We start from the raw sequence: 20,455 nt of genomic DNA on the forward strand, positions 1-20,455 counted from the left end.
ACACACACACACACACACACACACACACACACAGGCCCTGGTGTTCTGTTTGCCGTCTCCCTTGCTTGTGTGCCACTCTACGCAGTAGAAAAGTGCCAACATCCAGGGGGAAAGGCCCCTCTGTGTTCCTCAGCGTTGCGATTGTTTTGCCTTCATATTTAATTGATCTAAATAACAAGAGGGCTCCAGGGAAAAAATAAAATCCATATCATTTGTTTGGTGAAATGGGGACCTACTAAAGTGAGAGAGATGTTGAGCTTTTCTGCCGACAATTAATTTCAATTTTGTGCCTTGGCAGAAATGTTGTCTCTTCTTGTCAGCCTCGATCATTCTGTGTTAAGCTAACAAAGAGCCGTTATTGCTATGCCATTGTAATTCCATGCGCAGCTGACCTCTTCACAACAGCAACATTTGTATTGCGTCTGCATGCCAGTGTTTCGTCGATTCGTTTTCAATATTAGTCCATGCGGCGTTTGCTTTTCTCATCAACGATGCAATGAATATGCTGTATTGTTATTGCTATTTGTGGGTTCATGTCATGGCATGTGAACATCTGTTGAACTACATCCTCTGGAAATAAATTCTGACGAATCATAAGTGAGGTACACCTGCGTGTGTCACTGGGGTGGATGTTTGAGACGTTTGATGTCTCAAAGCCGTTGAGGCGTCGATCCGTGATGTGTGAAGTGACCTCTGACCCCTTGAATGTGTTCTGACTCTTACAGCCAGTCCAAGGCTTTGACTACGCCAAGAAGCACATTGGTCGGCCCGGGGATGAAACCACCTCTGTTACCAAGGAAACGCTGTTGCTGGCCCTCCCGGCGCGGGACGCTCCACTGTCATTGGAGAGGAAGGCCTACCAGGATGGGACAGCCAATAAGAGGCCTTCGTCCACTGACATGCACAAAGGAGGGTAGGGCTGATCAGTGTTTATCTGTGTTGCTTATTTATTTATATATATATATATATATATATATATATATATATAAAGTGAAGAAACACTTTTGTGTAGAACAATACGTCCGCTGGACAACTTCTGGGACTATTTTCAAGATTAGTATTATTTTTATATTTTATTATTATTTTTGTATTATTTTATATTTTTCATATATATATATATATATATATATATATATATATACAAAGGTTCTGTTATACATATTTATGGTATCTGAAATCGTATATGTTGATCAGTGTTTATCAGTTGCGTATTTAAGTAGACTTTATATTCTGATTGGTATTTTTTTTATTTGAACTTGTATTTGTTATATAATAATATATATATATATATATATGCCTCTGAAAGGTTCTGTTGTACATAACTATGGTCTCTGAAATCTTATATGTTCTACCTATCTCTGGAATCTTCTGTGTTCTACATATCAATTTTTTCTGAAATCCTCTATGTTCTACATATCTATGTTCTCTGAAAGGCTTGCGCTGTTGAGCTAGCGAGTGAAACCATAGTCGTGGATTCCGCGAGCAGCTGTCGAACTCATTCAACAAGATCGGAACGCAAAACTGGGCTTTGTTTCTGCTACTCGTGTTTGACATCAGCACACATAGAGTGATCCAAACACTTGAGCATCTGACAACTCGTCGTGGACCTTTCCAAGTCTGCGGTCGAATCGCTGCTGTGAAAGTGACATGGACGAAGTTGTAGTACTTACGCCTTGTGCCCACTACCTCCGTCCGTTGACTGATCCCCATTGACTTTGAATGGGGACGGACGTGCAATGCATTGTGGATCCGTCCGTTCCGTTGGAGCCTTCGGCTCCGTCAAAAAGTTGAAACATTTTCAACTTTTTCGGCAGCGACGGATCCGTCATCCAATCAGATCGCGTATGCAAATTTAAGCACTGTGACGCGACTCGGGCTCTGACGATACTGGAAAGCGGGAAAGCGGGTCGCAAAAAGCAGGAAGGAAGGAATCTTGCATCGCAAAAAGCAGGAAGAAGCGGGAAGAACCCGGCGAAGCGATTTGATTGGCTGACGGATGCCTCTGCAAAGACTACTCCCCCATCCGTCAGCCACGCCTTCCCACGTCCGTTGACTGACGGTGCAGTGGGCACGAAGCATTAGGGCTTGTTCACACTACCTCCGTCCGTCGACGGATTTCATTGACTTTGCATGGGGCGCTCGCAAACTGCATTGTGGGTCCGTCCATTTGGCTCCGTGGCCTGCGTCAAAAAGTTGAGAAATGTTCTACTTTTCCGTCAGCGCCGGATCCGTCGGCCAATCAGATTGCGGTTATGCAAATCCACTCCACACGTTTCCTGGATCCATTTTGCAATAACAAGCAGGAAGAAGCAGGAAAATAATAGTGGAATAATAGGATTGTCTTTAGTCACCTCTTGCTTGTGTCCTCTTTTATATTAATATCCACACATCGGCTTTGCCCTCGGCCATCCGCCGACGGACGCATGTAGTGTGAACAAGCCGTTTAGGCTTAGTTACGGCTCCACTTTGACGCAACACAAGGGGGCTTACGGACCCGTTACGTCCTTGCAGACCCTCCTTGCGTGCACCGCATGGACCTGACGTGCGCCTCCCAAAAAAGTGTAACCTTGCGTCGAATCGACGCAGCAGCAACGGCTGTGATTGGTCCGCTAACGCTAACCCAACGTAAATCCGACGCAGAACCAAAGCAGGTTTACAACTGCGTCGAAGCGCCCGCATGGTCATTGCGTTGCGTCAACGGGGAACCATAACGAAGCCTTTACCTACTGCCTGGCATGAGAACACACAAGCAACGCGCCGACCCCTAGCGCCAGGCGCGTTAGGCTAACTGGCATGCACTGTATTTGTGTTGTGTTTGTCCCATTCGATTAGCTAAGAAGCTATCAGTCAGCCGGTATAATAACGATGCACTTGTTCTGGTGAACGGGTGGAATTGTAATAGGTTGGTGTTGGAGGAGCGAATGGGAATACGTGCATTAAACAGGAGTGCACTTTAGTTTATAGCTCTTCGATGTTCACCCCCTGGCCCATTTTCAGATCATTTCCAGAGCCTGTTGTCAGTTTCCAATGAATAGTGATGACCAGAGGCAGCAATCAGCAGAATAGAAAAGTAAATAAGGCATAAATGTTTTTTAATAATGATATTTGCAACCGCCTCAAACTCTCACTCACACACACACACACACAAACACAAATACACATGCGCGCACACACACACAGACGCACACACCAACACACATGCGCCCACACACGCACACACACACCCATAGGGATAACGTGTTTGAGAAAAACATTCAAGGGCAAACTGAATTCCCATATATTTTCATATATTTATAAACCACTAAAAGAATGATCTATTGCCCTTATTTGTTTTAGTGGTTGACCAAGCCATGCATATTCATAAGCATGGCTAAAAGTCGTACCATGGGAGCCATTAAGCGGAACAGGGAACGTGTAAATGGCTGTAGAGAGCTTTGTTGTGTGCATTGTAACATAATCAGCTTACAAAATGGACTCGCAATTATCTCGTTTGGGGGAAAGGATATGCAGTGTGCACATAGGAGCGCAGTGGTTAGCCATAGAGCTAGCACAGGCATAGCATGGCGGAACGACATCATCCTTTTAACAAATAAAGGATACGAAAAAAAGCACTCGCTTCCAAAGGTTACCACAGGCACACAACAAAACAACTAGAAGTGTGAGGTTGAATAGAGAGAGAGAGAGAGAGAGAGAGAGAGAGAGAGAGAGAGAGAGAGAGAGAGAGAGAGAGAGAGAGAGAGAGAGAGAGAGAGAGAGAGAGAGAGAGAGAGATTAATTGCAGTGATCATTTCTCAGAAGGAGTATCCAAACTAACTCAGCAATGGGGGGGTGGGGGACAAACAGGATATGACCTATCTTCCCTCTAAACACCCCTCTAATTGTTTGCCTCGTGCAACACATATGGTAATCCGTGCTTTGCTCGCCAATGTTTATTTAATCGCTGATACAACAACCCTAGTACGCAATCTTTCCTGACTCTGTGTGTGTGTGTGTGTGTGTGTGTGTGTGTGTGTGTGTGTGTGTGTGTGTGTGTGTGTGTGTGTGTGTGTGTGTGTGTGTGTGTGTGTGTGTGTGTGTGTGTGTGTGTGTGCGTGCGTGGTTGTGATCCAGACCGCACCACCTGTGACAAGATACATGACCTGGGGCTATTTGTGTGTGTGTGTGTCTGTGTGTGTTTGTGACTTACGTGTGCATTCAAGCGCACGTGTGCAAAATTTCAAATCCTTTCCTACATGTACAAACAAATCGCCTCCTAATCTCCTTTTGCTTCTCCGCCTCTCCCTCTACCTCTCCTCTCCTCCTCTCCTCTCATCCTCCTCCTCTCCTCTCATCCCCCTCCTCTCCTCTCCTCTCATCCTCCTCCTCTCCTCTTCCCTGTGTTGCCATGGCGACGGGCAGGCGGTTGCCGAGCGAGGAGGGCGGCTCCATGTCGAGCGACGGCTCCGGGAAGCTGAACACGGGGAAGTCGTCATCGACGCGCAGGACCCTGACAGCGGGCAGCGTGGTCGGCAGCAGTATCAAGACGAATGGCAAGGAGGAGCTCCACAAGAGAGGCAATAACGGTGAGGGGGGGGGGGGGGGGGGATCAGTGTGTGTTAGCTCCCAGGGGAGGGGGGGGGGGGGGGGGAGGTTAGGGGAAAGAGAGGGGAGAGACAGAAACAGAGACAGAGGATACTGCTGGTGAGTGGGGACGGGGAGGATTGGAAGGTTGAGGTGAAAGTAGCTTCTAAGAACGAGGGTGGTACAGGGAGGCGACGAGGAGGATGGTGGCAAAGCAACGGGTAACGGGAGATGTGGCACAACAGATCGAAAAGGTTTGGGGCTAGGCTTTTATCAAACATCCAACGCTTCCATCGATCGCTGCGCTTGCAACCAGACTCCAGACGAGACCGGACCGAGGTCACTTTTAGCAGAGCTCCATGTTATAAACTTCTACAAGGTATTGCAAACGTTTCAAGGAAAAATAATTTTATTGACGGATCCACTTGGCATCGCATCTCATCCGTGTATATATGAGATCCACATGAATCCCTCGTGGCACTCGAAACTAGAAGTAATCAAATCCTCGAAAGTCGATGCAGTTTGTCCCATGCTCATGCTCACTTTTCACTTGGAAACACACTTTATCGCACGTGTGTGCGAAGGCTATCTCACTTTGTCTCTAATGACAACAGGAAATTAAACCGTTATCCCCCCCACTGTTCACATCCATAAATACAGATCTCTCTCGTATATATGTTGTTAATGCCTGCATTATGTCACCTTTTACTGCACGTTGGTGAAAATATTGTCCACTAGCAAGTGTCTGATTAATAATACAATCCATCCACTTACATGTTTTTTATTTCTTCTTTAAACCATGTATTCCATTTCCGCAATGCCCACAGAATGTATGAGGTCAAAGAAGAGATTTTATATAAGAAAACTAAGTGAGGCAGGTTTACAAAGCAGAAGTCTCTCACGATTATTTTCGGATTGAGTTCATAGTTTAGAATTGAATAATAAGTGATTGTTATTTACTTCCCCTTCGTTGATCTGAGAACCCTTTGCTTTCCCTGCACCTTTGACCTTGTCCCGTGCATGACCTCTCAGAGGCGTTTTAAAAGCAGAACGACTGGTGTGACGTCCATTTTAAGCTGCCACATGAACAGCTTCTTATCAGCCACCTTTTAATCTCTTCTCTGAGGAAGTCTCTCCTAAGAACCTCCTCCCCAGCTTTCCCTGCTCTGCGGAATATCCCTGCATGACAATGATGAGAGGGATTAGCTAACGCTAGAGACCCGTCCGGCCCTGAGACATTACTCGTGTGATCACCATCGTCAGCCATGTAAGGAGGGCAGAAAGTCAGAGCTAATTCTTATTTTGAAATTTCTCTCTAAGTCTTTTTTTTAAGTCCATCCAACTCTATCCACTATCCTACTTTTGTAACTTAGCTGATGTGACGATACGATTACATGGTAACATTTACAATAATGGTTCAAAGGACTAGTTAACCTGACCAACACTCTGCCAAGGACTAGTTAGGCATGAGAGGGAACAGCTCCAGCTCTGCGTTGTGTTCTTTTTGTGAGCGCCAGCAGCATGGCTCAGTGGGGAGCTAACCAGAAGCCATTAAAGTCTTCAATGAGGCGCTCTGCCATGTGATATCAGCCAGGCAATGAGTCAGCGACACCAGGACCACAATCACAGCTCCACACACATTCATGCTCTCGCTCGCTCTCGCTCTCGCTCTCGCTCTCGCTCTCGCTCTCGCTCTCGCTCTCTCCCTCTCCCTCTCCCTCTCCCTATCTCTCTCTCTCTCTCTCGCTCTCACTCTCACTCTCACTCTCACTCTCTCTCGCTCTCGTTCTCGCTCTCTCTCTGTCGCTGTCTCTCCTCTCTTCCCAGCCGAAGCACACGCACACACACAATTAAACACGCACAGTCGCACACACATATTGATGCGCGCACACAAACAAACACACACACTTAAACACACAAAAAAAACCACATACACTTAAACAGGCACACACACAAACACTTAAATCTGCACGCACACGCACATACACACACATACACTCAAACACACAAACGCACAAACAAACTCACTTAATTGTCCCTCCGAGACTGATGTGAGTGAGTGTGGATAACGAGTTTGTCCCTACCTGTGATTCCCCCCCCCCTCCCCTACAGATCCTTACGAGGACCACTCCGGCTCGCTGCGTCTGATCACCATCAAGCCCATGACAGCCCAGCCCACCTACTCCTACCCCTCCTCCTCCTCCCACAGCCAGGACTCAGTGGTCGTCAACGGGGAGGTGAGCCCCACCAAGGCCCGGTCGGGTCAGGACCCCAGGGGAGGCGGGAACGGGGGGCTGGGTGGGGGGGGGAAGGGGTGGCGGTGAAAAGGGTACCACCCGATGTGATGTTTATTTTTTGTTAAGACTGTTAATATTTCATTGTTTGTTTCTTGACGTCTCATTACGTGTCATTCGACCATGTTTCCTATAAAAATTATAAATGACAGAAAATGATAATGATAAACATAATAATAGTTGATGCTAATGATTGTAAGGAGATGATAGGGAGGGCAACATGAGGGTAGACCAAGTCCTGTGAGAGCTCTGTGTGAGAGCTGTGAGTCCCTCGCAGTAACAAAGGCTTGGACATCCTTTTGAGACATGTATACATAGTGTGTATGTCTACTTATTATGTGCTAAATAAAACACACACACACACACGCACACGCACACGCATGCACACACACACACGCGCAGCCAGAATTAGCTCTAGGTGTTTTCTTTGAAGATTAAATGTGAAGCAATTTGTCAACCTCGCATACCAGAGATTATAAACGCTGACATTAGCATATGTGACGCTGGGATTGTGCTGGGGTGTGTAGTCTGCTTCGGCTTCAAAGTTTGCTTCTTTTTTTTCCTAAACCTTCGGATGAATCTCGTTTGCATAATCCCTGCGAAGCATTGATGTGCCTCATGCTTCCGCCATGCCTACTAGGGACATTTCCCCCCCCCCCCACACTTTAAGAAATTCTATTTTGGTACCCCCCACAAGAATAAAACCTTTGAGTGAAAAATGTCATCAAAATGCTGCCGACGACCCAAAATTGTTCAGAACCGCATGAACGTGCACGAATACTGTCTCAGGTATTAGCCCTTAATATTGGGTTCTACAAGGCCTTCCATGGGCGGCTACAGCAGAATGAGGTTGTATCGGGACATGCGGTAGGAGACATCCCCCAGGGCCACATCATGGTCTGCTCCACACGCCTCAATGATGCTTCCTACGGCCGTGTACGCAAACGTGTGTGTGTGCGTCTGTGTTTACGCGTGCGTGTGTGGTTACGTTTGCATGCGTGCGTGCGCGTGTTCGCGCATGCATGTGTGCGTGCGTGTGTGTGTGCCTGTGAGTTTACGTCTCTATGTGTGTGCGTGCTCATGCGTGTGTGTGTGTGTGTGTGTTTACATCTGCATGTGTGCGTGCTTGTGTGTGTGCCTGTGTGTGTGTTTCCGTCTCTATGTGTGTGTGTGCCTGTGTGCGTGTGTGTGTGCGTGTGTGTTTACATCTGCATGTGTGTGTGTGTGTGTGTCTGTGTGCGTGCGTGCTCATGCGTGTGTGTGTGTGTGTGTGTGTGTGTGTGTGTGTGTGTGTGTGTGCGTGTGCGTTGCAGTCCAACCACAGCGGGCTGAAGCAGAAGTCTGACATCGAGCACTACAGGAACAAGCTCCGTCAGAAGGCGCGGAGGAAGGGCTACGGGGAGTTCTCACTCTCCGGCAGCGGCAGCCACGCCCACGGCCAGCGGGACGCCCGGCACGGTCGCCACGACAACGGGCTCAAGGAGCCGATGACGGCGGAGGAGAAACGAGCCTCCTTTGCCGGATGCCATAAAGGGTAAGGTTCCTGGCGATCCAGGGTCAGAGGTCGTGTTCGGCCTGGCTGTTCTCAGTTCCCCCCCGAGGTGATTTCGGCGGGGTCACCAGATTCTTCCAAAATAAATTCTTCCGTATAATGTAGCAGCAGAGACGCATTTTATCTTAAGAAAGCCGACAGCAATGGTTTATTTAGTATGCAGAGGTTCATAGGGGTCTCTGGAAAAACTGAAAGTTAAAAGAATAAGTTGCGAGCACATTTTTGGATCGCATCACCATGGTAACGCGCCTGATCATCATCATCCGCAACGTGTGATGGTGACACTGTTAGCTCACTGGCGCTAGACTCGGCGTGGGGCTCGTGTGTGGTGGGTGGCGGGTGGCGAAGATGGAGAAAAAGACACCGATGGAGAAGGAGCCACAACAGAAGTGTGTGTGTGTGTGTGTGTGTGTGTATGTGTGATTGTCTGTGTGTTGGTGTGCGACTGTTGTTGTGTTTGTGCGTTTTGCGTGTGTGTATCTGTGTAGACATGCAAAGTGTGTGTTTGAATTGAAATACTGGATCAATATTGCCTAGTCACGAGGCAATATTGATCCAGTATGTGCTTAAAATATATTCAAGTAGTATTTTGCACTAAGCCCTACTGCAAAATACTACTTGAATATATATATATATATCATGAATAATATCAATCATATAATATGTTGAACACTTTTTACTCACTGCACTGAGAACGCTGGCGTTATGATCATTCAAACATGGATGACAGCAGCCTCCTCAACAGACCCTAGACCAGGGACCCCATCGTAGGACAAACACAAACAGCGTTACGACGACCGGCGGGTTGGGCCGTGGTGGCATGGCTCTGTTGTAGCCCCTCCCACAGAGGTGGACGGTGGCATAGCTGAACCCTGGACGTGTCCCCCCCCCCCCCCCCCCCCCACACCTCCTGTACCCACAGGTACTCCCAGCGCGAGCCGGCCTACTGGAGCCGGCAGTCCCTGAGCAGCTCCAGCCCGCTGGAGACGGAGATGGACCTGCTGCTGCTGCGGGAGCGCTCGCGCAGGGGCATCCGCAACAACGGCTACGACGTGAGCGCGCTAGAGGGCAGCAGGGCTGGGCGGGCGGGTCCACGCACGGTACAGCCGACCATCGGATGGATGGATGGATGGATGGACGGACGGCTGCGTTGGATGGGTGGATGAATGTGTCTTGTTTCTCAGTTTGTTCCTTTAGTGTCTTTTTCTCGGATGCACTTTGCATATAAAATGAGCATTATAACTTTTCAATCTCAAAGTTAATGCTTCCACCCTCTCTCTCTCTTGCGTTCGCGCTTTCTCTCCTCGCTCTCTCGCTCTCGCTCTCTCTCTCTCGCTCGCTCGCTCGCTCGCTCGCTCTCTCTCTCTCTCTCTCTCTCTCTCTCTCTCTCTCTCTCTCTCTCTCTCTCTCTCTCTCTCTCTCTCTCTCTCTCTCTCTCTCTCTCTCTGTCTCTCTGTGTCTCTGTGTCTGTCTGTCTGTCTGTCTGTCTGTCTGTCTGTCTGTCTCTCTCTCCTTCAGATTCTCTGTCTGAGTCTCTCTCTGTCCGTCTCTCGCTGATATTCTTAACTCTTGAAGCACCTCGATTTCAGACCCAGTAGATTATAATTAAAGAACCTCTCTGTGAACTTTTGTAAAAGCTGCAGCCCACAGAAAAAGTGGAGACATCAAAAAGATTAGAGGAAAAGAGAGGGAAATTGGTTAAAGAGGGGGAAGACAGATGGCAAGGCCGGCAACAAAAGGAATGTATAGGAACGATCAAGAGAAGCCAGGGGAACTCTCTCTCTCTCTCTGTCTCTCTCCCTCTCTCTGTCTCTCTCCCTCTTTCTCGCTCTCGCTCTCTCTCGCTCTCGCTCGCTCTCTCTCGCTCTCTCTCTCTCTCTCTCTCGCTCTCTCTCTCTCTCTCTCTCTCTCTATCTCTCTCCCCCACTGCAGTTGTGCACGCCGCAACCATGGCTCTTAGCTGAATCTCAATGAGCTTGAATATGATTACTGCCTATTCACACATTTAAATTGGAAACTTGATAGCTCGTTAATAGCCTTGAATATGCTGATCTGTTCAAAATGGCTGAAGTGGTGTGTAAGTGTGACCGTGTGAGTGATGTGTGTGTGGTCAAGTGCCTATAACATAAGGGTTGTGACTGTGTAGGTACAGGCATGTGTCAGTGTGTGTGTGCGTGTATAACTGCATTGCATCAGTGGTTCGGTATGTTGTATTAGCTTTGTATTGTGCACTATACAACTGGTCTCATATGTGTGATCATTGTGAATATGATGCATCAGTCTTGTGGACGTGTGGCTCCTAACTTGCTTTTGATTCCAAGCCACCTTGACTAAGAAAAAGATTAGTTCTGCAACAACTAATATGTATTCATATTTGCGTGTCTGTGTGCGTGCGTGCGTGCGTGTGTGTGTCTGCGTGTATGTGCGTGTTTGTGTGTGTGCGTATGTGTTTGTGTTTGTGTGTGCATGTGTGTGTGTTTGTATGTGCCTGTTTGTGTGTTTGTGCGTGCGTGCGTGTGTGTGTGTGTGCATGCGTGTGGGTGTGTGTGTGTGTTTGTGCATGCGTGTGCATGTTTGTGTGTGTGTGTGTGTGCGTGTGTGTTTGTTTGTGCATGCATGTGAGTGCGTGTTTGTGTGTGTGTGTGTGTGTGTGTGTGCATGCGTGTGCGTGTTTGTGCGTGCGTGCGTCTGTGTGTGTGTGTGTGTGTGTGTTCTCCCCAGGCGGAGGCAGAGCCCTTCGAGGAGACCAACGTGGACCGCCTCATGACCTCGCTGGGCTTCGGCGGCGGCGGAACGGGCAGCACCAGGAACGGCAGCCTGGGGGTCAAGGGTCACCGCGGCTCAGACTCCTCCACACTCAGCTCCCAGCCCTCCATCGACGAGGTCCGCTCGCAGATGCACATGTTGCTAGGCAACGCCTTCAGCCTAGGCCCCCCGGACCACGACCCCCCGTCGCCGCCGACGACGAGGTGATTCACCGCCAGAACGAGGCTGGGCTGTTGTTGACGTGTGTCGCGACACGGGACAACACAACCGCACAACCACACGACCACACAACCCCATAACCACACAACCTCACAACCGCACAACCTAACAACCACACAACCTCACAACCACACGACAACACAACCACACAACCTAACAACCACACAACCACACAACCGCACAACCACACAACCCCACAACCTCACAACCACACAACCCCACGACAACACAACCACACGACCTCATAACCACACAACCCCACAACCACACAACCCCACGACAACGCAACCACACAACCCCACAACCACAAACACACACACACACACACACACAACCCAACAACCCCACAACCCCACAACCCCACAGCCACAAAACCACACGACAACACAACCACACAACTAAACAACCCTCCAACCCCACAACCACACAACCCCACCCCCACCCCCCGGCTGGTGGGGGTGGGGGCTGTGTCTGGACGAGCTGTGTCCTGACGAGCCGCGTCGATGGACTCGATGCCGCTCTTCTTGAGCAGAGCTGGTTCAGGGTCCTACGGTTTGCTCGACCCATATGCTGCGTGAGCGGGATGTTTTGTTCACTCTCTGTCTCCTCATGTAGGCGAGAGCAGCCGGTTTGGATCATGATTGTGGGATGAATGCAGAATGCAACCGATTTTTTTCACAATTCCAATCGTACGAACCGCGAATGCACGCCTACGCTTAAACCAAAGCCACTCCAACCCGTATGTGCTGCTTCAGTTCCGACCGAGCGAAGGCGCGCACACACACACACACACACACACACACACACACACACACACACACACACACACACACACACACACACACACACACACACACACACACACACCCGTTGGCCTTCATCTTCAGGTTGCTGAGAGTTGAGTCTGAGTTGAGTCTGAACCGGATATAATGCTGCATATACAGCCAGCGCTTCTAATGCCTTCAAAGCAATGAGCAGAAGCCCTGTTCCGACCGTACCTTCAGCAGAAACGCTGCAGACACGGACTGCAGCTGTTTGAGTACACAGCCTTGATGTGGAAGGGCTTTGCATAGTGCGGCTTCTTTTTAAGCCCTTCGCGTCTACAGTGTTTCAGTTTTACACCATGTGGTGTTATAAACAACGTTGGTGGGGACTGCAGGGTTCTGCCGCGGACGTCAGGGAGACCGTTAAATCAAACTTAACTGTCTGGTGCGTTGACCGGAGAAGGTGCGTGCGTGTGTGTGTGTGTGTGTGTGTGTGTGTGTGTGTGTGTGTGTGTGTGTGTGTGTGTGTGTGTGTGTGTGTGTGTGTGTGTGTGTGTGTGTGTGTGTGTGTGTGTGTGTGTGTGTGTGTGTGTGTTTATAACCATCCCTCTATCCCCGACCACAGCAGCCACCATCGCTACAACCCCCACGCCCACACCGCCTACAACCCGGCCCACAGCGCCCCCTACTGCGGGGGGGTGACCAGCGCCCCCGGCACCATGAACCTGCCCTGCGGGGGGCGCCAGAGGAGCGCGCCCGGCTATGGGGACATGCACCAATGTAGCCTGCCCAAACCGGTCGGTGCACTTCACCATCCGTCAGCATGAGCTGTGCCTGCCATGACGCATCAGACACAACGCGTGTGTGTGTGTGTGTGTGTGTGTGTGTGTGTGTGTGTGTGTGTGTGTGTGTGTGTGTGTGTGTGTGTGTGTGTGTGTGTGTGTGTGTGTGTGTGTGTGTGTGTGTGTGTGTCATCAGACTGATGTTCTCGTTGTGGAGGTTCATTAGTGTTTGTTTGTCGGTTGTGTTGTGGCGCCTGCAGGGGTTCAGGTTCACCCAGCTCCCCGACATGGGCGTCGGACCCCCCCCCCCACTGATCCCCTCGCGGCCCGGCCCCCCCCCGGGAACCTCTGTGAGGCGGTAAGGCACGCAACACACACACACACACACACACACACACACACACACACACACACACACACACACACACACACACACACACATGCACACACACACACACATTCGTGCACCGACACACGCACACACACACACACTCATGCACCGACACACACACACACACACACACACACACACGCACACGCACACAAGAACACTACGCAAAAACTATAAATACCTCAACCTACAGATCTGAAATGTGACTTTAACACAGATAGCCCTGCTCGATGAAAAGCCCTTTCTGGAAGGTTCTACTGTTTTCTACCTGCGGTTGATGCGGTGAAGAAACTCATCGTTGTTAAGGAATCATTAAAAGCACAACACGCTGTCGGACTCTGTGGGTCTCAGTGACTTCGCTCCGTTCTTCCGCTGGATTAACTCCCACTTTTCCTTCCTGCCAGCGGTATTTATGCACGTTGAAAATTGCATAATGGAGTCACCTAATGGATTCATTAGCCTATGCCATCCACAATTACCCGATTGGACTGTTCCTGTACAGCCAAACCCGACTTGACAAGCATGATGCAGTGCTGCTAATGACATTGTCCTTGGCCTGCATTGTTGTGATACTGCGTCAGCGAGCACTGGTACAAGACCTACAGGTCCTGGCTTCACAACATAGGACCGCCCATTGAATGAAAGATTGCGAAAATGTACAGCCAACAGTTTTCTTTCTTCATCGTTTAGGATTTAGGATTCGTTGTAGTTGATATCAAATGACAGCGACTCCAGCGTCGTCTTAAGTGCACACAAACACACACGCCCTATTGTTGGATTTAATGGCCGCCAATGCTGCGTCTGGAGGCTGTGGCTCACTGTCTTCACAGAAAATTTCTGATTTGTACTTCAAACACAGACTTGTTCTCCAAAGAACAGCGGCTTTGTGCCTTTTGTTGTCCTCTGTCAGCTCTCTCCCTCTCCTTCAATCCTCTCTCTCTCTCTCTCTCTCTCTCTCTCTCTCTCTCTCTCTCTCTGTCTCTGTCTCTGTCTCTGTGTGTGTGTGTCTTTATGCTCTCTCTCTCTCTCTCTCTCTCTCCCCCCACCCTCTCTATATACCTTTCTCTCCCCTTCTCCATCTTTCATTAAGTTCTTGGATCCAAGCCCATACGTGAGGCCGCATATCGTTTGATCTCCAGAGCTTCCTAATCTATAGTGCTGTTGCCTTGGCGTCCACTGCCAGCACCACGTGCACTTCAGCACCACTGCAGTGACGGATGTCTTCACAGTCAGTCGTCAGCCCTTAGTTTCTGGTTCACATTATGTGGCAGGGGAAGTCTGCCACCTAGTGGACAAACCATGGATCTATCACATAACAGCCCCAGGGACTTTAGCAGGATGAGAATAGGAAATGATGATGAATTCCAATTTGCACTTGGTTCCAATTTGCCAACCTCGGTTCCAAAATAGAGTGGATTCATTTTTGACCAAACGGCCAGCTTGTTTTATCTGGTGGGTGATCTTTGGCAGGTGGTTGGACTGCAGTGTTTGAGCTGGTCTTCATTATGCATGCTGGAGAGTGCACAGTGCATTTGGAATGCAGCGGGGCCATAAAAATGCACCTGGTGGCTCGGTCATCCCTCTACGTCTCAAAAGCTGTTCAGAACAACTGAAACACTATTCAGATGTTTCAGATGATTGCCCTTGAAGACTAGACAGCAATGTGTTCTTTTCAGCCAGCGTTTTGACACCATGCGAACAGACCTTTAATATCTATATGTACTCGTGGCATTACAGAACGAATACAGTCATCACTTCGCTGTTCAGTGTAGTTCCTCTTAACTGCGAGGGGACTGCACAGTTCCAAATCACCCTCGCTCCTTTGTGCGTCACTGTCGTCTAAGTATAAGTGTACAGTGATTGTTCAACTGCTTCGCCGTGTAGCCAGGAGTGAAAATAGCCTCAACCCGTTCAATTGGATGAAGAAATAGAAGCAAGGAAACCGATGGACTGAAGAAACGTAGGATTTCTGAGATCCATCCCTTTAAGATCATTCACATGTTCTACTGTGTGCGAACGTGTGTACGCGATAAGGACAATAAGGACTATCATGGAGTCATATCAATGGTCATTGAAAGCAAGAGGAGCATATAGTTCTCATTGCTAATGGGGGTCAGGTGTTCCTCTGATGAGAGATCAATGACCCCAAAATAAAATGGCCTCACAGCCAGCCGCTACACCATCGACATTCATCGGCATAAATATGATGGCAGTTTCTTGTGTCGTATTTGTATGTCCTTCCTTGAATTACGTCTGGTTTAATGTGCGTTTGTTCTCTCCTGTGGACAGATCCACTCCAGATGTGAGTTTGAAACCCCGCCTGGCTGAGACCCCTGAGCAGCACAACGGGGGCCCCTACCCCCCGCCCTCCCGCACCCCCTTTCCTGCTGTCACCGTGGACCAGTCCATCAGCAGCTACTCAGGTGTGTGTGTGGAAAACGTTGAAGACCCCTGCTCTAGAGTCTCACACCTCCAGGTGAATACTCTAGAGTCTGACAGCAGGTGGTCTCACACCTCCAGGTGAATACTAGAGTCTGACTCAGCTATCGGGCTCTTTCACTTTCTTTTGCATCGTATTTGTTTCGACCAATCATGTTGCTGGAGGCAGGTATCTGCTAACCCTCTATTGGCTGACGGCGAACACAATCTCGGCCAACACTAGTTAACTATTCAAACACTATGTAGACTACAGAATCCCCTCCCGAAAGCTTCATCCATTGACACAAGTCAGTTTCCCTTTGGTAGAATATCTCAGTAACAAAAAAGCAAAACCCTCGCCCCTAATATATATTTTGGTTTCCGACCCAAGCTCTGTTCCGCTATGGCAGAGCAGGACTGCTGTTTCCACGATTAAACACTAGGTAACAGACTGACCACTAGGGGGCAGTGTCCACCAGCAGAAGAGCTGCTGCTGGTTGGTGGCACAGATAAAGCACTCAGACACGGTCCTGGACTATTGATTGAATGAGGATGAAGCAGACAGTAAACGCTTGTGTCTGCTGCCTCCCCAAATTGAAAGATGCACACCTGACTGGAGGTTTCTGGAGCAGGATGTGGGATGCCTTTGTGAGTTATGGCGGAGGACATTTTAAAGTCGCAGCGCGGCCCTCACACGTCGTCCCTCAAACGGTGGTCTCCGTCTGCGGGGTCAGGGCGTGGCTGGAGCCGAACCTCCTCCTGACATTGACTCCTGCAGGAGTCGGCAGTAGCGCAGCCGGTCGGCTGGTAGCCGCAAGGTTGCTGGTTCAATCCCCCGGCTCCTCCTAGCTGAGTGTCGAGGTGTCCCTGAGCGTGACGCTTCTCCCTGACGAGCTGGCTGTCCCCTTGCGTGGCTGACGCCGCCGTCGGTGTGTGAATGTGTGAATGTACCATGCCATATCACAATGGAGGCTGCGTCTTTGACCGGCAGGGAACCCGATGACCGCCGTCTACGCCATCTCCGCCAACCGCCCGGGCTACTCGGACTACTACGTCATGTCCCCGCCCGCCTCCTACCGCAGTCCCTCCTGGATGTCCTACCCGCCCGAGCAGGAGGACCTGCCCCGCCAGTGGAGCGACACCCCCGTGAGCAGCACCGCGCACACACACGCACGCACGCACGCACGCACGCACGCACGCACGCACGCACGCACGCACGCACGCACGCACGCACACACACACACACACAACCGTGAACAAACAGACAAACGCACACACTCGCGTGAATGCACACACCCACACGTCAACGCGCACACAAAAACACGTGCACAAACACACACACACGCACGCACGCACGCACACACACACACGTGAACACAGAGACAAACGAACACACTCGCGTGAATGCACACACACACGTCAACGCGCACACAAAAACACGTGCACAAACACACACACACGCACGCACGCACGCACACACACACACACGTGAACACAGAGACAAACGAACACACTCGCGTGAATGCACACACACACGTCAACGCGCACACAAAAACACGTGCACAAACACACACACACACACACACACACGTGAACACAGAGACAAACGAACACACTCGCGTGAATGCACACACACACGTCAACGCGCACACAAAAACACAAACACACACACCCACACACCCTCACAGACACACACACACTCAAAAATCTTCGTAAGCACTAACATGTGCACGCACACATACCCAACACACACACACCATCATAGAAACAGAACTCCAACATATACACAAGCCATTTCACACACACATAACGATGAGCAAGCAGGTGCCATGTGACTGACCAGGCCTTCTTCTCCTACCAGAACTCCCGCCACCTGGAGACGATCTGCTGAAGTCCAGATGTTTGCAGATTAACAGCTGCTTTCTCGGAGGGTAATTTTTCACATAGCTGCTCTGACCTTCAAACAATGTGATAACATAAATGGCAGAGAATCGATACACCTGGTCTTTAGACATTTAGAGTTCTAACAATTTCATCACATCTACGAACAATTTGAATCCGATGATGTTCATTACAGCTTTGTATTGAGATAAGAGGTTCTGTAGCTGGAGTTAGCATTGAGGGTAACTGTAGAACAACAGCTAACAGCTAGCGCATTCGCTCTGAGCTTTAACGACTCGGCCACAACCCCAAAAATGAAACGCAAGGTAGTCCATCTTAATGTGGTAGGAACTAATGATGAAAACTGCACATAAACACATCGTCACTTGGATTTCTTATGCAATATGTTATGTTTCGCGACATTTCACGCAGCAGCAAAGGAAAGTCACATAAATTGGTATTGAAACTAAGCAATAACTTCATGTGGAACAATGAATAAATAATGAGGCAAACGATAAAAAGTCATTATAGTAGCAATAATATTGTAAACAGCACGACCTCTTGGTTGTTCTGATGTTGTACAGCAGTAAGTGTTGAGGCTTGTCTGAAGAGGCGTTTGGTTCTGATTCCCTCCTCTCCAGACGTCCGTTTGGCCATAGGACTCCTCTTCGCCCTGAAGACTTCGTTAAACTCTCATGACGCCATGACACCCCCGGAACGCACTGGGCTGCGCTCCTCTGAAAACAAAAACAATGCCTAGAGCTCCAGCGCCCCCTCCCAGGTCATGCCCCTTTCACTGATCACCCCCCCCCCGACAACCACCACAATACGGCACCTCCAAAGCCCCCTGATCCAGAGATCAAGATCCCCTTTTCTAACCAATGTGAATACTCAGCCATAACCGACTCTTTAGGTGTTTAGCTCTCTCTCTCTCTCTCTCTCTCTCTCCCTCTCCCTCTCCCTCTCCCTCTCTCTCTCTCTCTCTCTCTCTCTCCCTCTCCCTCTCCTCTCTCCTCTCTCTCTCTCTCTCTCTCTCTCTCTCTCTCTCTCTCTCTCTCTCTCTCTCTCCCTGGCCTCTCGCTCTCCCTCTCTCTCTTGCTCTCTCTCTCCCTCCCCCTTGCCTCTCGCTCTCCCTCTCGCTCTTGCTCTCTCTCCCTCTCTCCCTCTCCCTCTCCCTCTGGTCTCTCTTGTTTCTCCCGGAGCCCATGGACCTCAGAGCACAGCTGGGTCCCCTCCCACTGCAGAGCTCTTAGCTCCGCCCCAGAACTCCTGACCTCTGACCCTGACTGCAGTGACCCTCTGACTGCAGTGACCTTTGACCCTGACTGCAGTGTGCTGTGTGAGACTGGACCGCTCCTCTCCTCCTGGCCCAGCCTATGAGAGGCTCCGGTCTGCAGGAAGGGGAGGGGCTTCTGCCATGGTCAGGAACAGTTCAGTACCAGCACACAAGAACGCTTTACAATGGGAATACATGGGCCCCTAGCCCAGACCCCCTGGCTCGGCCCCGGAGCCCCCCTGGCCCGGCCCCGGAGCCCCTGGACTGGCCCTGGAGCCCTGGCCCGGGACCCCCTGGCCTGGCCGGGACCCCCAGCCCGGGCCCCTGGTCCTCACTCTGTAGAGTTACTGCCATCGTTACAGCAGGCGTTGGCTGGGGGCTACACCCCCTGGATGGGGGCTGGGTGTATGGTGGGCGTGGCTTGGGGGGGATGGTGGGGTAAGTGGGCGGGGCTTATGATAGGGCCGGCCTGTCAGTATAAGATCGACCATGACGTCGCCTAAAAACCTGGACTGATTTAAAACTGTGCTTTTTTTTTCTCTGTTGATCGATCCAATTTCCTATGTAAATCTTCTAAAGTATGTGTATTTTAAATTTAAAATGGGAAAGAAAACCCTATGGGAAACACTAGTTTAAAAAAAAAACACATCTTCGTCTTGAGATGACTCTGTTTATGTTCTTTGGAATATTTGTGTGCTTCGTCTTCTTCATTTTTGTGATTCTTTTAAATGAATAACTGTACAGAAACAGTTGTGGGGTCTCCACACTCCTCACACACCATGAAGGCCAACGATACTGGCACCGCAGACAACTCCATGACTTTGTTGTGTTTGGTTATGAGGCAATGGCTTTTAGTTTTTCTTTTGCTGTATTTAAAAAAGAAAAAAAGGATGTCTTTACATTTGACCTTCATCCAATGTGTCGCTTAAGAGGATATTGTTAGTGGCGCGGCTCCGTCCGACATCGGATAACGACAGCGTTGGTCGGCGATCCGTCAGAGCTGGGTCAAAACGGTCTCTTTGTTAATTATTCAAACACAATTCAGGAGGGGGCTGACTGAACCTGCTCCGTATCCACAGAGCCAACGTCTCTCTCTCTCTTTCTCGTTCTCGCAGTTTTTATCCGCCACTGCAATTTTCTGTCTGAGAGGGTCGCAGAAAGTGTGTATTTCTCTTAAGTATCAACACAGCAGTATTAGTACGTTTCATTGTAAGGTGCCTTGGATTAAAGCCACCAGATAATGTATAGAGTTGTAAAGTGATTTAAATTATTCCAGTTTGACCCAGTTCTGTTCAGACCATGTGAGCCAGCTCTGTGTTTCTTTATTTTTTTTTATCAATGGAACTTTTACTTGAAAAATGTGTCTACTGTGTTCTACTGTAAATGGCGAGAAATCAATTTTCGGTTGCTTTGGTCCTGATGATCGGGTGATGAGGTCGATGTAGGGAGAGTATCCTTGGAATAAGGTGTTTTAACTCTGTTCTAGCCCACTAGGCCTGACGGGCCGTACCGTGATGATTAGATATAATACTGTACATAGAAGATGATCTAT

The 20,455-nt window shown here is 49.5% G+C and overlaps 1 protein-coding gene across 1 annotated transcript in view; it reads left to right on the top strand.

Annotated features, from left to right (window-relative positions):
* The window catches only part of kiaa1549la (KIAA1549-like a), an 86,916-nt gene extending 69,279 nt beyond the window's left edge, over positions 1–17,637 (top strand). Inside the window, exons 15-23 of the mRNA XM_056598713.1 lie at positions 6,673–6,797; positions 8,168–8,388; positions 9,329–9,458; positions 11,128–11,375; positions 12,781–12,952; positions 13,198–13,295; positions 15,618–15,751; positions 16,738–16,892; positions 17,608–17,637. Of these exons, the coding sequence (XP_056454688.1) occupies positions 6,673–6,797; positions 8,168–8,388; positions 9,329–9,458; positions 11,128–11,375; positions 12,781–12,952; positions 13,198–13,295; positions 15,618–15,751; positions 16,738–16,892; positions 17,608–17,637 (1,313 nt within the window). The remainder of the gene's footprint in view (positions 1–6,672; positions 6,798–8,167; positions 8,389–9,328; positions 9,459–11,127; positions 11,376–12,780; positions 12,953–13,197; positions 13,296–15,617; positions 15,752–16,737; positions 16,893–17,607) is intronic.
* Positions 17,638–20,455: the final 2,818 nt, after the last annotated feature.

This window comes from Gadus chalcogrammus, chromosome 9, assembly GCF_026213295.1.
Source record: "Gadus chalcogrammus isolate NIFS_2021 chromosome 9, NIFS_Gcha_1.0, whole genome shotgun sequence".
Taxonomy (NCBI): Eukaryota; Metazoa; Chordata; class Actinopteri; order Gadiformes; family Gadidae; genus Gadus; species Gadus chalcogrammus.